The 22,962-nt window shown below is 42.2% G+C and overlaps 2 protein-coding genes across 10 annotated transcripts in view; both read right to left on the bottom strand.

The window, feature by feature from the left end:
* The window catches only part of LOC117405267 (mitogen-activated protein kinase kinase kinase 15-like), a 43,269-nt gene extending 39,780 nt beyond the window's left edge, over positions 1-3,489 (bottom strand). For 2 of the 3 annotated variants that reach the window (XM_059030729.1, XM_059030727.1), the window contains exon 1: positions 2,116-3,488. In XM_059030729.1, coding sequence (XP_058886712.1) covers positions 2,116-2,419 — 304 coding nt within the window. In that variant the 5' untranslated portion in view covers positions 2,420-3,488. Of the gene's footprint in view, positions 1-2,115 lie in introns of all 3 variants that reach the window. The other variant, XM_059030728.1, reaches the window with a different exon arrangement.
* Positions 3,490-9,717: 6,228 nt separating this feature from the next.
* Positions 9,718-22,962, bottom strand: part of LOC117406360 (SH3 domain-containing kinase-binding protein 1-like) — a 75,031-nt gene continuing 61,786 nt past the window's right edge. For 2 of the 7 annotated variants that reach the window (XM_059030736.1, XM_059030732.1), the window contains 9 exons: positions 22,731-22,782; positions 20,585-20,656; positions 18,925-19,084; positions 17,741-17,826; positions 14,179-14,288; positions 12,706-12,846; positions 11,838-12,097; positions 11,122-11,185; positions 9,718-10,456 (listed from right to left, as the gene is read on the bottom strand). In XM_059030736.1, coding sequence (XP_058886719.1) covers positions 10,415-10,456; positions 11,122-11,185; positions 11,838-12,097; positions 12,706-12,846; positions 14,179-14,288; positions 17,741-17,826; positions 18,925-19,084; positions 20,585-20,656; positions 22,731-22,782 — 987 coding nt within the window. In that variant the 3' untranslated portion in view covers positions 9,718-10,414. The remainder of the gene's footprint in view (positions 10,457-11,121; positions 11,186-11,837; positions 12,098-12,705; positions 12,847-14,178; positions 14,289-17,740; positions 17,827-18,924; positions 19,085-20,584; positions 20,657-22,730; positions 22,783-22,962) is intronic. The other 5 variants (XM_059030738.1, XM_059030735.1, XM_059030737.1 and 2 more) reach the window with 3 other exon arrangements.

Raw genomic sequence — 22,962 nt, forward strand, 5'->3', positions numbered from 1 at the left:
TGTGCCAGCTCTTATTCCGTAGCAAGAACACAAAATCTTTTTCAACACTGCTGGAAAGCACAGCAGAGCTCTCGTTCTCTTTCTCTAGTCGTGTGGTTGGACACGACGCAATTATTATTTCCATAATGGGCCAGACTCTCAAAGCTATTTACTCCAAAATGGTATTAGCATGTTAGCCATGCCCTGTGCCCAGCACTGCTGCCCGGTGCAACGCAAAGGAAACCAGGACAGCACAGTACAGAAGCACTCAAACTAGACTACAGGTTATAATGTAACCCTGCTGACAAACAGCAGCAACAAGCCTGGCAGCACATAGGAAACTGTTGCACAACACTTTGCAATGAGAGTTAGTTATTTAAAATGCATGAAGTGTACAAGATCACATGATTTCCTATTGAACAGTATACACTTTACACAAGCCAACAATCTATTCCTGACACTACAAATCACCATAGCATAAACACAATGGTCTAGATTCTCAAAGCTTTGTACGTCACAGTAAAAACACACCAAATAAAGCTACCAAATCCAAAATAAACAACTCAGATATTTAATATAAAGACTTGTGAGTAGCGTGAAGCAGAGGTGCAGTCCTAAACCGGAACGCCACTAAAATACTGATTAACTTAACAAGAATTATTATACAAATTTGCATTGCTACAGCGCTGTGCTGTTCCAGTTGTTCCAGTTGTTCCAGTGACCCCCTCCCCTTGTTCTGTGAGCATTCTGAACCCCACTCTCCATGAGTGCTACAGCGCTGTGCTGTTCCAGTGACCCCCTCCCCTCGCTCTGTGAGCATTCTGAACCCCACTCTCCATGAGCTCTGCACTGTGCTGTTCCAGTGACCCCCTCCCCTCGCTCTGTGAGCATTCCGAACCCGCTCTCCATGAGCTCTGTGCTGTGCTGTTCCAGTGACCCCCTCCCCTCGCTCTGTGAGCATTCCGAACCCGCTCTCCATGAGCTCTGTGCTGTTCCAGTGACCGCCCTCCCCTCGCTCTGTGAGCATGCTCATGCAGGTTTATGTAGAATAGTTTGTAAACTATGACAGCTCTGACTCCTCCAGTCCTCTCAGGGCAGGTTGAGACAGCACACAGCACAGCTCAAAACAGGAAATCAAGTCATAGGAGATTGGGGTCAAAATCATTCTTTTGAGAAGCAAAGATGTAACCTTCTCTAGATAGATAGATAGATAGATAGATAGATAGATAGATAGATAGATAAAATGTATGTTATTTAATATATATATATATATATATATATATATATATATATATATATATATATATAATATTTGTATTATTAATATTAGTAAATATAACTACTCCTCCTCCTCCTAATAATAATAATAATAATAATAATAATAATAATAATAATAATAATAATAATAATACAGGGATGGAACTAAGACACCCAATTGCATAGCAGCTTTATCCATTCCTGGTTTTACTATCAGTTTAACAGAACACATCTGAGCTTGTTACCTCTACACTGTGGCTAATCAAGCTTGCAGTAAAACGTGGAATGGGTGAAACTGCTATAAATAGCAGTCTTGTTTCCATCTCTATAATAATAATGATAATAATAATAATAATAATAATAATAATAATAATAATAATAATAATAATAATTAGTGTTACATGCAACTTCCAATTCTTCACTCAGGTTTCTAAATAAATGATGTTTGAACCTCACTGTCAAATCTAATCGATCAGATAAAGTGCCCCGTGCTCAATGTGAACTCGTGTCAGAACGGCAGCATTGTCTTTCCCTTGCGCTACGGTATTGGTGGACACGGCAGAAGCACTAGCTGAAAAAGCTCCCCTCTGCCCACCAAAGCAGCAGTGGAGGGTACTGGTCATGTAGCGACGAGAGGAGACTGGAGCTCCTCTATCGTGTTGACCCGCTAGTTTTTAAAGTTCAGCACATGCCTGCTCATTGTACTGTAATATCCCACTTGGTTTGCTTATTTGTTTGTGTTTTTTTCGCTAGTCGATAAACACATCCCACGTGGTGAGAAATCATCACAAAGTATACAATTTTATTTAAGATATATCATAATAATAATAATAATAATAATAATAATAATAATAATAGCTAGGCATTTGCACGACTTGCCTGCATCGTAAAATGTGTCGAGCACAGACGTCTCCCCGAAGTCTAACGTGCCGAAGGTAACCGTGGCAAGGATGGCGCTTTCTGCATCGCACGCCCGCTGCAGGCACTGGAGGGCTCCGGATTCTGGGCTGTTCGCCTGCACGGCTTTCAAGCCATCGTTGAGGACGTAGACTACTCGGAGGGACCTCTGTTTGGGCTGGGGGAAAGGGCTGTTGATTTCAGATCGCTCCAAAGCCCCAGCCCCGGCAGTCGAGGCATGATCGCCCCCAGACTCCACGGCAGACTGAGAGGAACTTGCCTCCATCGCAGATCTTGAGCAGTTTTTTTCTTTCTTATCTTTTATTTTATGTCAACAGAACTTTTTTTCCTTGCACGTCAGTGCGTTTTCTAGTTATTTACCTTGCAGGTACATACTAGCTCTCCACCTCATACAAGCACTACTTTTGTCCCGGGTATAACAATCACAATATGTTGTTGATGCCGATTGTCACTTGATAAAAAAGACTATGCAAAATACTGTACCTCAAAGCCGATTAATTAAACAGTTTTATTTTTGTCTTGGTTTCTGCTGGATTACCATGCTTTCCAAACTGCAAGTCGTGCACGAATATTTTAAAACTGTAACCTCTTTTTTTAAATCTGTCTCAGAATGTATGCAGCGTTCTGTTTTCCCACTGTCCTCAGCAGCGCAAGGCAGAGTGCGTCTGAAAAATCAACAACTCCGAATTGGGAAACTACATTACAGGCTAGTTTTGCTATTCCAAGTAGTTTCCATAGAAGCAGCGTTGAGCGTACATTAAAAAATGTCTCAGCAGCAAATTTCGATCACCTGTGTGTCAAAAAAAGATCATTGTTTAGGGAAGCTTTTATTTATCCGCGTGAAGAGGTCTTTGCGGTGACGTCTTTGGAATATGCGGAAGCGGGTGGTAATTCCCTTGGTGGTTGCTGAGTTGTTGCAATAAAACACATTATAAAATAAGACGCTTCCCAGCTCTATTTTCTCAGAAGGAAGAAACTTTACAGAGAATAAGAAGTCAAGCCAGACAGAGCACACGACGCATCTCTGTTTATTATCCTCGCCAGCGATAGACTTTCTGCTAGGGAGAGGTGTTCAATGAATTGGCTCCTGTAAACTGCTTCAGCGCAATGCTCGTTTTTCGAGTCGCTTGTCTTGGCAGTCGGTCGTGTAGCTGCTGCTCATCATCATGATGAGTGAATATAAACGTGTCTCAATGCATGACGATGACAGCCGCGAGCACAATTACAGCAGTCAGCCCGGGGTGTTCAGTTTGCGAGTCTGTGGCCAGGGCTGCACCTCCGTTCAGGTGTTTGACCCGACCTGTGGCACCCGCGGAGTATTGTTCAAATGTGCCAAAAGTTTCACAGGTGCCAGACTGGCGCCGTTGCAGCAGCACATTCCATTGCATTGAGTGTAGGACGGTGCAGTATAGCAGTTTGGCTTGTTACAGGTGTAATTTCGTGGTACACGTTAAAAAGTAGTACACCGTGTACTGCACTTGCCCAGGCATGTGCTAATTATTTTAGTTCAGAAAACAAGGCAACGCCAATCTGAAAGGGGTTACGACTATGGCTCTTAAAGTTTAACAGTCCGTACTGATTTGTGCAGTAGTTAGTCAGAGCATTGGCAGCATTACCTTTTTCTGGCGTGCCATGGGTCAAGTCTTGGTACGCGTACCACATTCTGACAATGTACCAGTTATGCAGCTGTGTAGCTGTCCTGTTTTATCCTCTTCTGCACTGGGTGTCTTTAATATGTTCATTGTTATTTATTACAAACATAGCGAGTTACATGTTCAATATGTATTTCTAGTGATTGAAAAGTATCCTGTTAGATCCCAGTTCTCCTTTGATGCAGTGATGGTGGCTGTCGTCTCTATAATAACATATCTTTTTGTTTTTTTACCCCCATTTAAAATAAAAATATGAATACATATCATGTAAATAAATTACCACATGAAGTTTTTTTATTGTTAATTTCTTTTAGAAGAAAATAAGCAAAGTACACTTTAGACTGAAGTAGTTTAAAAGTATTACCATAAAAGTGAACCTTTTATCTTTTTATAGCTCTTTTTTTGGTATTTATAATATATAAACGTGCATGTAGAAATAAATGTACAGATCCAGTCTCTCTCATTAAGGAGACGGTATAGCCTTGTGGTTAGAGAGCAAACCCTTTCCACTGTAACAAATGAAACTATTCCAATCATATCTGCTTCTGTTAGAATCACTCACACTGTACATATTGATAAGTAGAAGGTTCTGTCAAGAACCAAGACAGAGATGGATAGAACCATCGAGGGTTCCATGCTACAGTGATGCTTTCGGGTCAGAGTTGAGCGGGAAACTGTATCTGAAACCACCAATTGCTTTTCCTTTTCGAAAAAACAGATGATTGTAGTGACTGTTTAGCGAATATTAATTGCTCGTCTAAGTTCGTCCATATGGCATTCTCAAATATTTCCTTTTGGTGTGTTGAGAATTTCTCTCTCCTGTTCACTCCCTTCCTGCTGGTCAAACATTGCTCTTGCCGGATTCCCTAATGCCTGTGATGTGTGGTGTGTACTCTTCTGACTCTGTACTGGCTTTCTCTGCGCTGTTGCTTGGTGTGCAGGGTATTCCTGAACCTCCAATGGGAGTCATTTCAGCATCATTCCATCCTGCAGAGTGCCTCACTCTCCTCTGATTGACAGCTGTTATAATGCCCATTATACTAGAAAGCTCTTTTTGACTTGCTCATGCCTATCAGAGTGTGTTGAATTAACCAAGGCTTTCCAATTAGTCAATATCCTATAGCTGTGGCCAAAAGTTTAGCATCACCTAGAATTTTAGGACTGAGACATATATATTTTTTGTAACTATATGAATATAATTTAGGTCATTTATGTAACATTATGTAATCAAAGAAACTACAAAATTATATTGCTAAAGTCTACTCCAAGCCATACTAGTAGTACAGTATTTCATGTTAGATTTTAAAATGTAACAATTAATGTTGTTTGTTAAGGATCTGTAAAACTACAAAGTGCTCTTTAATTTAATATGTTAACACAACATTATTCAGCAGGCAAAATTAGTTAACTCTACAGGGTGATGCAAAATGTTTGGCCATAGTTGTATAGTCCTGGAAATTGCAGATTTCATGGAAAAATACACATCGGCATTCATACAAGTGCATATATGTATGCTGAAGAAGGCAAGTTAAAACAGTAATACCTTGTGGATTGTCTCAACCCCACAGTTGCACAGTGTAAGTGACGAGGGGTTGGATGATTGTGCATACAAAGTAACTGTCTCAGGCATCTCATCCTCCTCCAGTACAATAGACTCGTGTACACTATGAGGCTGAATTGTGCAAAGTGCTTAACTCTCACAAACAATTAGTCATGCTTACTGCATCTCAGTAACATATTCGAAAACCATGCAGCGAGCTTTGAGGAAACATGCCGGGATTGTTTATGCAAGAGGCACGGATTTCATAATTGAGTGTTAATTCAGGAATGGCAAGTGTTTCAAATACTGTAGCATCCTCCTGCAGCACTCTGCTACCTTTGCTATGGGTCACGTTTAATGAATTGAACCCGGTGAACAGCCTTCATAGTTTTACCACATCCTGAAATCCGTCCCTATGCTGTTAAGTTTTTAAAATGACACAGAGAGATGACCCATTGTACAGTACAAGGGGATGCTGGTCAGATTCTGGAGATGATCTCATCAAAGGTGACTGGCTAGTGACCCTCTTTGCCCTGTTACTTGGTAGGTGACCTTGTCCTGTAATATTAATGGAACTGGTCTAAAAGGCCAGATCTGAATTAGATTTAAAAAGCTGCTGGCTGCATCTGCATCCCTGATCTCCCTGGGAACTGAATTCCAGAGACTGTGGAGGAGAGGAGGGAGGGAGGGAGGGAGGGAGGGGGGTCATTACAGCTAAAAGCCCCAGCCCAGCTCAACCATGCAAACAGCTAATTGCAGTGCTTCATTATGTCATTTTAATGGCATGCCCTTGTATCTGTCAATAGAAGAGAGACTCCCGGTGCAAATATCAGAGGTTAAGCAAGTGAAGCCGGTGGACTGATCCAGGCAGCAGATGCCTAATAGGTCCTGAGAAGTTCATTTATTACTTCACTAAACTGATTGCATGCACACACTGCACCGTCGTTCTTTGGCAGCCATGGTACTACTCTGTGCTTGCTTGTGTTTGTGCTCTTAATTATTGCATTTCCATTCCTCTTGCTTTTATCTTTTATAATAAACTTCCAGAGAACACTTATTTACAAACCCTTAATTACCAATAAAGGTAATAAACTGCAGCCGACTGCTATGTAAAAAACGAATCACTTAGCAACTGATCTCGCCATGTGTGGGGGCTGCTATTGAAAATAATGTGCGCTGTAATGAACCCTTCATCGATACTGGGACCTCATGGGATCAGGTCATTCGTTAGCCAGTGTTTATTTTGTTTAAAGACACTTCGCAATCTCACAAGCTGCAAATAAGACAAAAAGGGACAGTTTTTCAAAATGTTTTACTCCAAATCATTGTCATCGGCACAATCTTATTTTGAAAGTTGGCAAAGAAACAAAAAAAATTACAGTTCTCAAACTAGTAAAAATGCAAAACTACCTGCAAGCCACTAGATTAATGTCTGGGTTTTTTCTTTCTGTTTTGGTAACTTTATTTGGCTAATTGTTCCTTCCTGAAATGATTATTTGGAGTGAGGATCTTGTAGAAACCACCCTGAGAGTTTCAAGATACTGCTTTAGAAAAGTGTTTTTGTTTAACTTAACATACCTGCCCCTGTTGAAAGAACTAGAGATCAAAAGAATGAAATAGAACACATGCAACACCATTACATTTTTGGCTTTTAACATATTGTAAGTATAGTGTAGTTTCAGAATTTGTTACTGTCATACCATTTACTGAGAAAATATTAATTATAGCATTGTGTGTTTTTCGTGTTCAGATCCATATTGTACCCAAAAGATAATCAAGTACGATGTTGGTCCTCACAACCTACATGTTTTAATGTAGATTTTAAAATTGGCACCAATAGAGTCCCTGACATGTTTTGGCAGAGAATTCCATAGTTTGGGAGCGCGGTACCTGAATGCCCTCCCCACCTCCCACAGTCCTGAATGCCCTCCCCACCTCCCACAGTCCTGAATGCCCTCCCCACCTCTCACAGTTCTGAATGCCCTCCCCACCTCCCACAGTCCTGAATGCCCTCCCCACCTCTCACAGTCCTGAATGCCCTCCCCGCCTCTCACAGTCCTGAATGCCCTCCCCACCTCTCACAGTCCTGAATGCCCTCCCCACCTCCCACAGTTCTGAATGCCCTCCCCACCTCCCACAGTCCTGAATGCCCTCCCCACCTCCCACAGTTCTGAATGCCCTCCCCGCCTCCCACAGTTCTGAATGCCCTCCCCGCCTCCCACAGTTCTGAATGCGCTCCCCACCTCTCACAGTCCTGAATGCCCTCCCCACCTCCCACAGTTCTGAGCTGAGCCGTCAGGATGGTCAGTAGTCCTGCAGTAGAGAACAGGTTGGATCGTATTCAGACAGCATGTCTGAGGAGCTAGCCCATGAAGATCTTATACAGGTCAACAAGAAGATCTTAGTCAATGCAAAACAAAACAGGCAGCCAATGAAGGCTTCTCAAGACTGGTGTAATGCGCTCTGCATACACAGTACGAGTCAAGGCTCGGGCAGCAGATTACACATGTAATACAAGAAAGGAATTGTTTATGGTAGACGTGTTTAAACTCTGGTGAGGATGCTAATCTACTGTGTGCTTTTTTAATGTATTTTCTTAAGCATGATTTATGATTAGTAAATATGTACAGTTGACCCAGCTTCCTCTGGTATAAGAGTTTGGGGGAGGAAGGAGGTTATTTTCTCTTGTATCACGAGACACAGGGTTAGCTGTATATGTTTAACCTATAGAGGACGCTGTTAAGTAAGCTCTATGCTGTGTGAACCTTGAACAGGACACGGTAGCAGATGCCCATAATGTTCCTGAAGTGACTTATGACATTTAAAATGATTTAGGGTGATGACACAATGCGATCGCTTCCATGTAATTACTGTACTGGAGCGCAGCGGCAAACCTCTTCAGCACACTGCTGGGGGGAGACCTCTAGTGGACAAACAACAAACAAACACACACAAAACAAGCAGTCACTCCCGCGTTACACACAGTGGAGCACAATGTACTCAAGGGTTACTAAAGAGCTGAATTTGGGTTCTAAAAAGGGAAAAGCAAACCTGGACTATTACAAATCAAGGCAAACAGCGACCTCCTCAGGGAGGTCTATTCAATGAAACACTGCCACTGCGTTTCAATGTTAAATTAGGAACACTGCGATCATCTGAATTACTTTTGAAGACAAAAATACACCTGAAGAGACTTGGTCTTGCTGATGCTAGTTTTCTTTCAATGATTTAAAAGACGCTGTATTTAGATCGGCCTCCACTTAGATCAGCTGAATAGTCGGGGTGTGCACAAACTCGCTGCTCATGCTCGGAGTTGTCTTTAAGAAGTATTTAAATCGGCAGCTATTCAATATATCCATTCACTACCGTGTTGATTTTAAAACAAGAAAGGCTGTCCTTCCCTCACCTTTACAATTGAGTACCAATCAATGGCAATTGACTTCCACACTGAGTGTTTCCAAAGCCGACTGGAAGAGTATTTTCCTCTCATCCGGGGCGGCGACAGTTTTACTGCTGTGCTGGCATACCGAGGCTTTTAAACTTGGGTTAAACCCCAAAATGAGCTAGTTTCAATTTTGCAACCCCACCTGTTTGTGTTCCCATTTGAACAAAGCCCTGGTGCAGGTGCAGCCCTGGTATGAATGCTTAGTGAATCTGGCCTCGTGATACGTCTAACAGCTTTTAATAACACTCTTGTAAACAAAATATCATGTCTCAAACCGTCTACTTTAGTGCATAACATAAAATGCATAAAACAAATACATAAATACCATTGTCTCCTGTGTATTATGTGTTGTTGGGAATATTCATTTCACAATAGCAATTGTCTTACTTCCTGTCTGAAACTCTGGTTTCCCAGTGTAAATACAAGGACCAGCACTACCTACATAAAAGCTTTTTTAATCAAACAGGAGCGCTCTGCAATTATGTGGTTCAGACAGCAAACTGGAGATTGTGTCTAAAAGGGTGCTCAATACTTTGGGAGGGCCACTCCAGTTGGTTAATGGGCTACGACATGGGGATAAACACATCAAACCATCCCCAGCATCTCTTTTATGGACATGTCGGTTGTCTACAGGAAGTGGGGGACAAATCATCTCTGTAGCAGTGTGGCGTCCTCTTTAGCTTTACAATCATGAAAGTTACAGGGGCTAAAGGAAATACTGCTGCATTTCTATATAAAAAAATATCTGCTTAAACATTACAGAGACGTGGCTGGTGTCCTCATGGTGTAGGTTCTGTCAGTGTTTGTGGGGTCTTTTTTTAACCTAGCAAGCACTATAAAAGAGTACACACACGCACGCACTCGCTCACACACCCCAGTAAGGAATTATTCATGCACTGAATATACAGTATTGAACATTATAGAAATGTGTTCATATCTTTGCTTTTTAATAAAAATGTCCACACATAATAGCATTTAGAACATTGAAATATAAAAAGGTATATAGAGAATATTTTGCAAAAGAACAAACCAAGTTAGAAAACACACAGGTCTCCTTCAACTTTGAAACAATCTCAACACTTGAACAGAAAGTGTCAATGTCACACTGGCAAACCATGTATGTGAACCCAGACTGGGACCCGGGACCCGGGAGCCAATGCCGTCGTCCCTATGAAACCCCAGAGCACAGGAATCACTTGCAACCACAAAAAAGCACAAATATTCCCCCACAAAAGTGGTAAAGCACATGATATAACTTGTAAACTTATATTGTGAAATACATTTTTTTTTTAATGAAAAATATAATCAAAATAGTACCAGGATGGGCAGAGCAGCCTGTCATTTCATTCACCAGCCGTGCACAATGACCCCTCCGCTAGAGAGCGAGGGCTGGGCATACAGAGGAGGCATCGCTCAGCAACTTCCCCATCGGCTACAGTTCGTCTCATGCATTTAAAAAAAATTAGATTTCATCTCTTTTTTTTCTTATATAAAAGGACAACAAGGGAAAGTTTACAAAAAAAAGTTGTTGTGTTTTTTTTTTTTGTCACAAAACTAAATTTGGCTGTGGCAGAACTGCAAGACTCGTAAGGTGAGCGAGCGCTGGTTCTGCTGCTCGAGCGCTCATTTCGAATGAAGGAATTTCTTTATGTGTTCTACTTCCATCTGAAAAGGAGAGAAAAAAAGCAGCGTTATCTTACAGCCAGACCTGGGCTCTATCACAATTACAGTTACGAAGCAGCGTTATCTTACAGCCAGACCTGGGCTCTATCAGAATTACAGTTACAATCACAGCAGCACTGCAATTACTGCAATTACGATTACAGGTACAAACACTGAAACATGCTACAGAATCTTTTTTTTTTTTTCAAACAAATGGGGTCACCAAAAGCAGTTGCTAATACAAAAATAACGATCGAATGACAAATAAATGTGTAATTGAACTGCAAACGATCAATTACATGGTAGAATTACAATTACAATTTCTGCAGGTGTGCCAAGGTTCAACTCCAATTACGAATTGCCCAGTTACAATTGTGATTGACCCCAGGTCTGCTTCCAGCTGGTATCACTGTTCTTATAAGAAATGTACCCTTCTCTTATGTTAACCCTAGAGAATACTTCAAGAACAGCAGAGAACTCAGGACAGGACCAACCCATTCTTTTATTGAACCAGCTGGCCTGGCAGGGATTATATGCAGTGATTTCTTTCTAGCCAACCGGATCGCTGCATTGCAGAACACTGTCACCAATCACTGCTAGCCTAATAAAAAAAACATTCCGAATTGGGATTTCTTAGTGTCTGCTGTGCCGGAGTGACGCTCACATACCTGTAAGGATAAACGGATTTTCTTTTCTTCATCCAGTTCATTTATTAACTGTCTAATCTCTTTCCTAGGAAACAGGCAAAAAGAAAGAATTAAAAACCATTTCCCTTTATCAAGACCAAAGCGGGCAGTACTCGTATTCTTCGCAATGTCTTTTTTTAGATTTTGGATATTGGTTTCACCTTTAGAATACTGGGATACTGTATATCAAGTTCTTTTTGTGCAATTTGCAGTTAGTGAGTGAAAGGAAGAAAAGGGCTACAAGAAATCCCATGGATTTCAAGTCAGTCTACTTCTAGTGATGCAGTGAGAAGCACACTTTAAGATTACTGGAAGCTCTGGAAAATCTATTTTACTCCACATTGCTCCCTGTGTAGTAAGCAACACATAAATGTACTCAAATAAATAGTTCCGGTATTAACCAAGCAAATGAATAACATTCTGAATTAATTACGGGGCCAGTAAAAAACTCTCACTGGAGTGCTCTGAATTGAAGTCCCTGTACTCACTTGTGCTGGCTCTGAATTGAAGCTCCTGTACTCACTTGTGCTGGCTCTGAATTGAAGCCCCTGTACTCACTTGTGATGGCTCTGAATTGAAGCCCCTGTACTCACTTGTGCTGGCTCTGAATCAAAGCCCCTGTACTCACTTGTGATGTCTCTGAATTGAAGCTCCTGTACTCACTTGTGCTGGCTCTGAATTGAAGCCCCTGTACTCACTTGTGCTGGCTCTTCATGAGGTCAATGATGGTCCGCAGGTCCATCACCTGTGACCGCAGCTCCTCCAAGGGTTGCTGGCTATGGCTGGCTCGGTCGTTCTTTGGCTTTGCTTCGTGGCCTACGTGGGAAGGGGAATTGGGTCTGTGTCCTGTGGCCGCCCCCCCTGGGTGCAGGGCTGACTGGTTACCACCTCCGCTGGAAGACAGGGCTGGCGCTGGCGCTGCCGGCTTCGGGGGCAATCCGGCTTTCAGATCGGCTCCCTGGAGACGGAGCATTATAAACAGTGAGGTTCGGTACCTGAGAAACACTCGCTGTTCAGGAAACAGGGATGCTCAAATGACTCATGAGTTAAAGCTTTGTGAATACGACCCTTTAGATATAAACTCCACTCACCACTGCATAACGCTCTAGCAGTATAGGAAAGAGAACTCCACTCAACACTGCAGAGCACTAGCAGTATAGGAAAGAGAACTCCACTCAACACTGCATAGTGCTCTAGCAGTATAGGAAAGAGAACTCCACTCAACACTGCAGAGCACTAGCAGTATAGGAAAGAGAACTCCACTCAACACTGCATAGTGCTCTAGCAGTATAGGAAAGAGAACTCCACTCAACACCGCAGAGCGCTCTAGTAGTATTGAAAATATACTGTAAGTGACTCAAAATTGTTCCAGTAGTATTGAAAAGTTAACTCAACCAGAAAACGGTGATATTTATCCTAGGTTAGTATTTCTGTAAAGTGTAACTGACCACGTGGTGTTTGAATCCAGGGCTTGAGTCTCCAGTCCTGCCTCTACAGCACCGTTCCTGATTCTCAAAGGCTTTTAAAGGAAGTAAAAAGAAATGCATCCCAGCTTAGTAGCAATACCTGGATAGGCCTTGGAGCTCTCTTTCCTGCTTCGTGTGGTTTCGGGGAGGGAGAATCCTGCCCTTCTTTCCCTCTGTCCTTCTCATGCTTGTCTTCTTCCGGAGGTGGAGAATCTGCTAAATCTGAACTGGAAAGCGAGGACTGCAAACAGAAAGTCAGCTTTTTAGAATTACAATAAAAGAACAACACTGCATGCAAACAAAGGAACAGGAAGGGTACACAGATACCGAGGCAAGGTCTTACCAAATACACATTTGTCTACTTGACTTTTAAACTTGAATCTTACTTCCCAAACCTAGCCTGTTACAGCATGGATAACATAAGAACATTTACGAACGAGAGGATGCCATTCGGCACATCAATGTTCGTCCGGTTCCTAGAAGCTGGTTGATCTCAAAACTCTGTCAAGTTGTGTCTTAAAGGTTCCCAGCGATTCAGCATCAACAGCGTGGCTAGGGATCTGATTCCATCCCCTCCTCCAGTCACCTTAAAGCCAGCAGGAAAAGGAGCATACAGTGCACATGCGGGGTCCTAATGTCGTTGCATGGCTGGCAGCACATCTCTTTTCTCAGCTGCCAGCTCACTGTGGACCCTGTAGGGTCTGTGCAGCCGTATGTGACGAATCACACCCTCCTGCACAGGGAGCCCCTGCTCAGATCAGGCATGCAGTCCTGGAAGGAGATCAAACACAAGACCTTCCAACCCAAACATACCAGAGAGGGGAGGGGAGGAGCAGGAAGGGGAGGGAGGGGAGGGACAGCTTCAACAGCAGGCTGGCAGCCAGCAGAGACTGGGTGTGAATCCCAGCCAAGACACGCTGTGTGACCTTGAGGGTGGATCACGGGACTTTGTGGTGCCTCAGAGCAATACTATGACAATGTGGGAATAAGCTTTCGCCCTTGAGCTGTGGAAGACGTTTGGGGTTTTTTTCTGTAATGGATTTGGTCTCCTTTGTGTGTTCACTTTTAAGTTCTAATTGAGTCTACATGCTAATGCTGTCATAAGTTTACCGCTGTATTTTTGCAGTTTTGCCCCATGCTTTTCCTATGGTTATACTGTTCTAGGTATTTCCCATAGTGCGCCCTGGTTTGCCATTTTTATTAATATGCTTTACCATACCTTGCTATTCTTTACAATGCTTACCTTATGCTTTGCCTTGTTTTCGCTATGCTTCATTACACTTTGCAATGTTTTTACTATGGGATACTTATATGAGGGATACTATCACTTAAACAAACGTTGTTACAGAAAAACTTAGTGTACTTCACATTCACTTTGATGCGTTTTAACTGTATTCCTTCATACCAAGTCTAGCTTGCAGTCTATGCAAACTCCTGAACACTGCTGAATGGGATCCTTCGCCCCTTGGAGCTCAGTGATCTCTATACGGCTCAAGAGCTCTCTGCTGCACAGCCCTGCTCTAGGCAGTCAGTAGTGAGGGCTTGTGAAAGGGAAGGACCCAGAGATGCTTACAGAAGTGAAGATCTGAGAGCGAGGCCGTCTGTCTGTGACTCTGGGTCTGGTGGTGGTCGGATGGCAGAGCTTCTCAGAAGTCGGTACTACCGTGTCGAAATCTTCGATATCTTAAAAATATACGTAAAACATTCATTTTAACAGCATGAGCGAGTCACCCACATTACAAACTGCACCAAGATACCGCAGTTACCTGATACAGTACAATATTTTAAGTCCTCTTCTTTTCATAGAAAAATCAGTATACACCACGGGCTAGATTCTCAAAGCTCTTTAAGCCAAATCTTTATCAGCAAGATTTTTCTAAAACGGGTACAATGCACCCAATACAACTGACCACATCAGGGCTTGCAAGTAATCATACATGGTTTCTATTAGTTTCAGAATTGCATTTTTTTTCTTTATTTATAAAAAAAAGACATAAAATGTGGTATAATTTTGGAGTAAAATGCTTTGAGAATCCTGCAGCAAGCCCTGAAGTCTACTGGCTGATTCCCTGTTGGTCAGAAATGAAGGAAGAAAGCATATGATAAGGGGCTCGTTAGGAACACAAACGCATCATCAGTTAGGCAAAAAATAAAGAAAGAGAAAGAAAGAAGGAGAAAATGTTTGCTGCTTCATTGAAACACTGCCGGCCGGTCACTGCAGCACCTACAGCATGTACTGTGCAGATACCAGCTACGAGACATGGATTTCTGCAGCAGCGTGTGGGAACCGCATACAGAACTGCAACACAACAGCACCATCTAGCAGACATAGGGACACATTTTCAATGCTACAGACCTTAATTAACTGGCCCAGTAATCACTATTTACGAGAACAGATTAGTTCAGGATGAGACCAAATAATTCAATAGGGAGTTTTTATTTTATTTTATTATGTTCTTCAAAAGTTGCTGCAGATCACACACTTGTAGCATTTCCGTCCAATTGTATCACAGGAACAATCAACTGCAAATCCCCTTCACCTGATACAGTACAGAACCTGCATGTTGAGGGCTCATTAACTGACACGTGCTGTTTACAAAAGCCCTTTCAACTGTTTAAGAGTGGCTTACAAGTTCATTCTCATTTTCAAAGCGCTGTTGAACTTAAAGCTGAGGGAAATCAAAGCCACTTTTTCAGGCTTGAAACCTGGTTCCTGGAGAACTAGTTTGAGGCAACTTTGCTGTCAAACCCCAAGTCTCCTCTGGTGTGCTGTGCAGTGGCCTGAAACCTAGTCTCCAAACCATGTTCCAAGCCACAACGCGGCTTCATGTCCCCTCAGCTTAAGAGGGTGTTATTAATGCACTCTTTCAAAAATCATTCCTTAATAAAAAAAATATAGAAAAAAGGGGAAATTCGAGCAAAAAACAATGTTCCAATAAATAAATAAATCAGCAGAAAATCGACCACAACAAACACTATCTACTTCCATTGCCTGCCCCTGTACTGTATGTGCAGTAAAATCAATTGCACATACTCTACTGCGTTTCGCTTGTGTCAGGACAGGCGATACACACACACACACACATTATAATAATGAATGAAATGCTTCAGCATGCACTCAGTACACCGCAGACAGAGATGTGAAGAGACACAAGGCACCTGAAGGCACATGCATTGAACAGAGTAAGAACCACAATGAGCATGCAGTGTCAAGCCTGCAGCCTTACCAGCGGTGAGGGCCGAGGTGTAGCTACCCATGGCAAAGAGAACACAGAGTTAGGAGACTGACGAGAGATGAATTGAAAGGAAAAGAAAGCAAAGCCTGAAAGCAATGACAAAAGAATAAAAAGGTTATGTTCCTCCTCGGACTCGCTGGGTAAGTATGATGACTGAAACAACAGACCAGCACAGGAGTGAAGAATACATGAGTTACTGTAATAGCAAGAGGATATGCAGCGACCCTGCGTCTTACTAAAGTATATTACATGGGTATTACTTAGCATTGCATCTTCACCCATACATTAAATTAAACCATGCAATAGGACGTTCTCTGTCCATAAACAGTAGTGGGCACATTTATTGGAACACCCCATTGCTTTTAGAAGTTGTTTAAGATGCCTAATTAAAGCACAAAGTGGTCTAACATTTTCACACATGAGTGCCTATTGTTTCTATATCACTGATTACTGACAGGAGATTGAAATTCTCACACCCAGAGGTTTTCATGCAGGTAGGTATATAAAGGATGTAAATGACAACTATTGAGATGTTCTAATACATTTGATTTGCACACTAATGTATAGTGTAACACTGTGAATTCCATGTAAAATAATGCAATTTATTTGCTTGTAATTCACTGCAGCCAATGTATTATTCTATATTATATATATTCAGGGGTTCATCTGTAAACAGTAAGGTACTGGATCTGATCATTAAGGAAGAGGGATTGCATTTTTGTTTCCAGACCTATTTGTCCTGACCTTGATTTACAGCAGCTCCCACGTATGCTTCAAATGCTTTAGTGGATCAGAGTTTCGTGTCTTATTGTTGGTTTCAGTAGCTGCATTTGAAAACTGTTTTAATTCTCAAATTTAAAAAGATACCGGGCCTGGGATCTGGTGCGATCGACCACAAATAAACCCCTGAATATACTGAAGGTTGTCATATGAATACTTCTATTGCAGGTGAGGTCAGTTTTCAAAATGACTCTGAAAGATTCTGAGCAAGCAGTCTTTCCGAAGTTGTCAATTGAAATAAAGCATTACCAATTCAAGAAATCTTTAGACAATAGCAACATTATTCCATTCAGTAAAAAAAACTTTGCACTACAGTAAAAATATCTGTCTATTGAAATCCAAGCTACCAGTGGAAACCATTTTCAGGCCAGATATTTTATAATTAAGGTGGTGAATCAATCCATTTCAAATAACATGTTTGTACCATAACTGTGCAGAGAGCAGTTTACACACACACACACACACACACACACACACACACACACACACACACATATACACACACAAAAACTACCTGAAGACACCATCGAACAAAGTAAAGGCAGCTCAAACCAAACACATCCCAAAGTGATCTTGCTTGGCTTGCTTATCCAGAGCTTGTGCAGTATTAAATGTCATGTTTTTAGCAGCTCAGAGTGATAAACCACAGAGAGATGTGATTGTAACGAGACCTGGAGTTTCTAATCTGAGTAGTAACAGGACTCCTGGTGGCAGGACCTCAGCTCTCTCAAGTGGAGGAGTGGTTGTGCCAGATGGTAAAACCACAAGCCAACAAAGGACAGGACTGAGGAACTCATCAGCCCATTGAAGACATTAAAAACCCACAGACATTTGCCTTATCAAGCCCTATTTTTAAATCCCAAGCACTGTAGTTCTCAATAAACCACGCTAAATGAAAATAGCAAGCCATGCATAATAAAGCAGTGTTGTGTGCAAGCTCTCGTTGCTACTGTACTGTGCATCTTGCAGCAGTTTCAAACATGCTTAAGAAATAGCTTAGTATTTCACTCCCTATTCCCCAAATCCTGCTGCTGAAATCCAAATAGCACTCTGTAAGTGGCAGGCACTGGCATCAATTCTAAGCAGGTTATTTTTAATTGTCCTACAGAGTTCTCTCACCAATGTCATTCGATTTCTCAGCGGAGTCCCTCTCCGGGGTGCTTGCTAACGTACCACTTCCTGCTTCGGACTTCGGGCTCTCACACCTGCAAAGAAACAGCAACAGCAAAATCAAAACCTGAGAAGAAAAAAGGTTCTCTCAACGCATGGCAGTGCCGCTGCTGGATGTATAAACACTGAACAGCGTGTGTCTGCTATCTAGAGTGGCCAGAGAGACTGCACTTTCACGTCGGGCAGCTATTGGGTTTCACAGCTGACAAAAGCCATTCCTTCGTTGCAAACCTGCTGTTGTCGCTTTTGCTGTTAATCAAGTACTTTTTTTTTTTCGTCCCAGGACAAATGAGCAATTCCTGCAGCTGTCCAACTCAGTGCCTTAAATAGCATGCTAGAGAAGCAGTACTGTATCTCTGCTGTGAAACTGGACCAGGAATACTAAACAAGCCTGGTCTAAAGTGAAATCACACCAAGGACACCAAGTGTATCATAAAACACTAATATTACAGAGCATTTTACACACAGCCTGCTATAAACTTCAGAGGAATTCCTGCGTGTTAAAAGCAGGTTTTGTAGGCTATACTACACAGCATACTATGGTATTCTTTCGGGTGTAGTATACTGGAGGCACACGCTGTACTAGGGATGTAACTCCCAGCTGCTCTCAGTCATGCTTGTTGTGCACAGGGTGAGCGCAAAACATTTTGGAAGTGTGTCCAGTAAATTACGCATGGGTCAACACAAGCACATTTCTTTTAACACCTCCCAGTGCAATATTACCCAGATGAAATAATTACAAACTAAACACTGCAGAATAAAAAAAAAATACATGATAAACCTAGGCTTTATAAGCAAAGAACTACTAAAGCCAAATAAAAGTAATATCTAACTTATTATTTAAAATGACTTTTTAAAAATGACTACACACTTGTCTGTTCTGCAAGAACATAAGACAATGTACGAACGAGAGGAGGTCACTTGGCCCATCAGTGCTCGTCTGGTTCCAAGTAGCTGACTGATCTCAAAAATGATCTCAGTGATTCAGTATGAACACCATGGCTAGGTAACCCATTCCATACCCGCCCCACTCTCTGTGTGAAGATGGCTCTCCACTTAATGCTTGAACACCAAGCTATGTTGAAGGCTGGTGGAGTCTCACTGGCTGTGCCGCTCTGCCTTGCTGAGCCTACCTGATGTTTGGCACCGGCCCCACTGGCCGCTCGGGTCTCTTGGGGGGGAAGGAGGTCGGTCTGCTCAGGGAGTTGCTTTTGGGAGGCAGAGGTTTCTTTGGAGGGATGGCTGGCAAGGTGGGCTTCGATAAGTCTTTCACATCCTTGTCTTGCTTATCTTCTAATATAAACGGAAAAAATGAAAAAAAGGAAGTGCAAAATTGCAATCATGTGCTTTTTAACAACAAATAAGAACACAAATTTTAGCGGCCAGTAAATGATGTGTTTTTTTTTCAAAATAATTTGGAAATACTCCAACAAGAAAATCCACATGGCAGCAACTGTGCAACAAGTTCAATATTCTGAACTGATGTCATAATGAAGGGAACCAATGAATGAAATCCAAGAGGAATAAGCAGAGTGAATAGTGTTATTCATGGGCACAGCCCAGAATCGGGGAATGGTACAGCATCACAGTAAGAACAAGGCTTTAAGAGGGGAATTTAACTTCTGAGAAGCTCAAGAGATCCTATGTACTGTGCTACTGTATAATGCAAGTGCATGCAGCTCTGTGCACGATCATTTTTATTTTGAAGGTTCTCTTTAAAAAATGGGGGCCCTTACGTGCTGATCATGTCCGTCTGTCCATCCATCAGTCTGTCTGTCACACTCTACAATGCTCCGATAAACTCCCCATTTTATACAAACATTTTGAACCTTTCAGAAACTGTGTGTAATTATGAGGACCCTCTATATGTGCGTGCACTAAACAAACAGGATATAGAAAAACAGAGCTATCAGTATTCTAAAAGACCATGACCTACGTCCACACTATGTACAATTAAAAACGCAAGCGTGTCATACAGTACCTATCTATAGACAGACAGAACGAGAGGTTCCTCCTTATAGACACAGATCATTTGCTATGTGGTTCTGCAGATATACGCAAGTGTGACATGTATATACAGTAAGTACATAAGGACAGATGGTCAGGCATCTCCTTACCCGCAGATTCTGATGCTCTCCAGAACTAAAGAATGTTCCAAACAAGTCTCACCACAAATGGAAAAGAAGTTCCCAGGATATGTAAAACTCTGTTAATGTTGCCTCCACTATATACATCCGCAACAGGGATGAGAAGAACAGAAATAACAAAATATACTGTACATGCTCACTTTCTTTGCCCTGATCATAATCTGTACAATGCATATATCCTGTATATTAATATAGTGTACATCCACCAGTATTGAAGCAGGCTGTTTCCTGCACCTGCATGCTCTTATATTGGCAGTAACACAGCATGCCTGCCATCAGCTACTGAGCAGCCACAGCAATAACAACAACAGCTAGACTAAACCATTCCCCTTTCATTATCAACTGTGGCAGGAATGTAAGCCAGGGAAGTAAAACACAATCAAACTGAGAGCTCGTCTGAGGAGGTTTTATATAAAACAGGAAGAGCATTTCAGTTTTGTATTGGTGTGTCTGAGTGTGTCTGTCTGTGTGTCTGTCTGCGTCTGTCTGTATGTCTGTATGTATGTGTGTCTGTCTGTGTGTGTGTCTGTCCGTGTGTGTGTCTGTCTGCGTGTGTGTCTGTGTGTGTGTGTGTGTCTGTGTGTGTGTGTCTGTGTGTATAGACACAGTGCACACTTAAAGAGTTTAAACATCATTCACGTCATACCTTTCTCCTCTACTTTGCTTGGAAGAGACTCCGGTCTTTCTGGTGGTGCCTTTTTAACTTCTGGCTTTTTCTCTACGAGAGTCGGTACAACGGCATTATACACAGTGTCTGTCACAGGTGTTCAAATCAGTTTAGTACACTGTGAGTACATGGTTAGGGTTATCTAGTGTCTGTCAGAGGTGTTCAAATCAGTTTAGTACACTGTGAGTACATGGTTAGGGTTATCCAGTATCTGTCAGAGGTGTTCAAATCAGTTTAGTACACTGTGAGTACATGGTTAGGGTTATCCAGTGTTAGTGTCGGTAACGCAACCTCATGCCTTGATAAAACGACAGGAGCGAGAACAAAGCCTTGACGACCGTTCACATTCGGATTAGTGGCAAGCAGGGGGTCATGTGTTACTGGGTAAGAGACAGACGTCTATTTGATTAAAATGTAGTTTATTGGCAGGAAAATGATGAGACAGAAGAAATGCGGACAGGTAGTCATCAATCCTGTAAACTGGTCTTCAGGGCAGAAAGAAACTTGAGCATTGAAATAGATACACACAACAGCAACGCATGTATATAATGTTAATATTGGAACACAGAAATGGGTTATCAAGACAGGTAGAACTCAATATGTAGCAAGAGAACTGATGGAAGTACATCAAGAGTAATACAAGTAGATCCAGTACATATATCTCAGTGAACCTGCATAAGTGAATGACAATGATGAACCGATCAGTAAGTTCCCATACAAACAGCATTGTGAATTCATTCCACTCCAGTACTCTAGAGTACTCATCATGTCCCTGGTGGTGATCCCCAGCACACCAGCCCATGTTTACACAATGGACTCTGCAGCATGTTCAGTATGCATGGAGATGCACGTGTTCATTGGCCCACTGAAGGAGTCCCAGTTAATGAGAGAAGAGGTGCAATTTAATTGGCAAGCGCTCGGGTCTGAATGTTATCAAGGCGTGTTGCTGTCAACGCAGCAGAAGAGCAGACAAGCAGAGCAGTGAAGTAGCGAGACAAACAACTCCAACCACAGCACCAGCCCTGTATATCTAAGATCTTATATCTTAGTGTGTTTGTCCCAGCGCTGTTACAAAGGGAATTTGATTCAAATAGAAATGACAGAAACAAGGTGTACTGCCTGGTGAACTGAAGTGGTCAGTAGAGTTCAGAGCTACTCGAAACAGTGAAAACAATGCAAAGACATGGCAGGAGAAGCACAAGGGTTCATTCCAGCCAATTCCAGTGCATGCTTTTACTTGAAACCAAAGCTGTGAATTTGTAGAATGACGTAACTGCATTCAAGCATTCGCAACCTCCTGCATAGCATTCACACCTCTTCCTGTTTCTGCAGCTCTGAGGTCAACTGCCACTTTTCTATTCGACTAGAACCCTACACAGAAGGCTATGGAAGGAAGGGGTTTGTTTTAAACAGTATGAGTAAAATGGAAGCTATTACCCAGTGTGCCAAGGCGGTGTAATGTGTGTGTGTGTCTATGTGTGTGTCTGTCTGTGTCTGTGTGTGTGTATGCGTCTGTCTGTCTGTCTGTATGTGTCTGTGTCTGTGTGTGTGTGTGTGTGTGTGTGTGTCTGTGTACGTGTGTGTGTGTGTGTCTGTGTGGGTGGGTGTGTGTGTCTGTGTACGTGTGTGTCTGTCTCTGTGTGTGTGTGTGTGGGTGTGTGTGGGGGGGGGGTATTGGGATGGCAGGGAGGGGGTTAAATTCCTCCCTGCAAAAACACGTGGGAATTTGGCTGGAGCCGTAAATTGAATAAATGATTAATTAGGCCACAGGTGTATAAAAAAGTGTGATCACGGGTGTTAATGTTAGGATTAGTGATGGTGACGGTATGGTGCTGTGCTGTGCTGTGCTGTGCTGTGCTGTGTCATGTTTGGTGGTTGTTTGTATTGTGAATAAAATGCACATGAGCAATTAAACTGCAGCTTTCTGGTCTCATTGATAACTCTACCCGGTCACACCCAGTTACAAAAAAAAAAAAAAACTGTCACGATGTTCAAGAGATACAGTATCTACACATGTGGTGCAGGCTGCAAGAAGAAGCAACAGCAAGCTGTGTTGCTTCAGCAAGCCCTTGACAGCTATGCCCAGCTGTGTTATTAATTGCAGGTGACAATGAAAGACATTTACCTGGAGTCTGTCTACCAGTAGGAGCTGCAGGAGGGGGTGGCTTCTTCGGTCTCTACATAGGCAAGAGAAACGCATACAGTTTAACAATCACACATAAAATGAGAATAAATGAATAGCTTCTTTATAGCAGTACGTGCCAGCTCCGTCGAGCACACAGCTGTGTATTACCAGAAATATAACTTATTAGCAGGGTGTGTGTGTCAAATGCATGGACTGGGAGTCTGTTTATCAA

Source organism: Acipenser ruthenus, chromosome 9 (assembly GCF_902713425.1).
Source record: "Acipenser ruthenus chromosome 9, fAciRut3.2 maternal haplotype, whole genome shotgun sequence".
NCBI lineage: Eukaryota > Metazoa > Chordata > Actinopteri > Acipenseriformes > Acipenseridae > Acipenser > Acipenser ruthenus.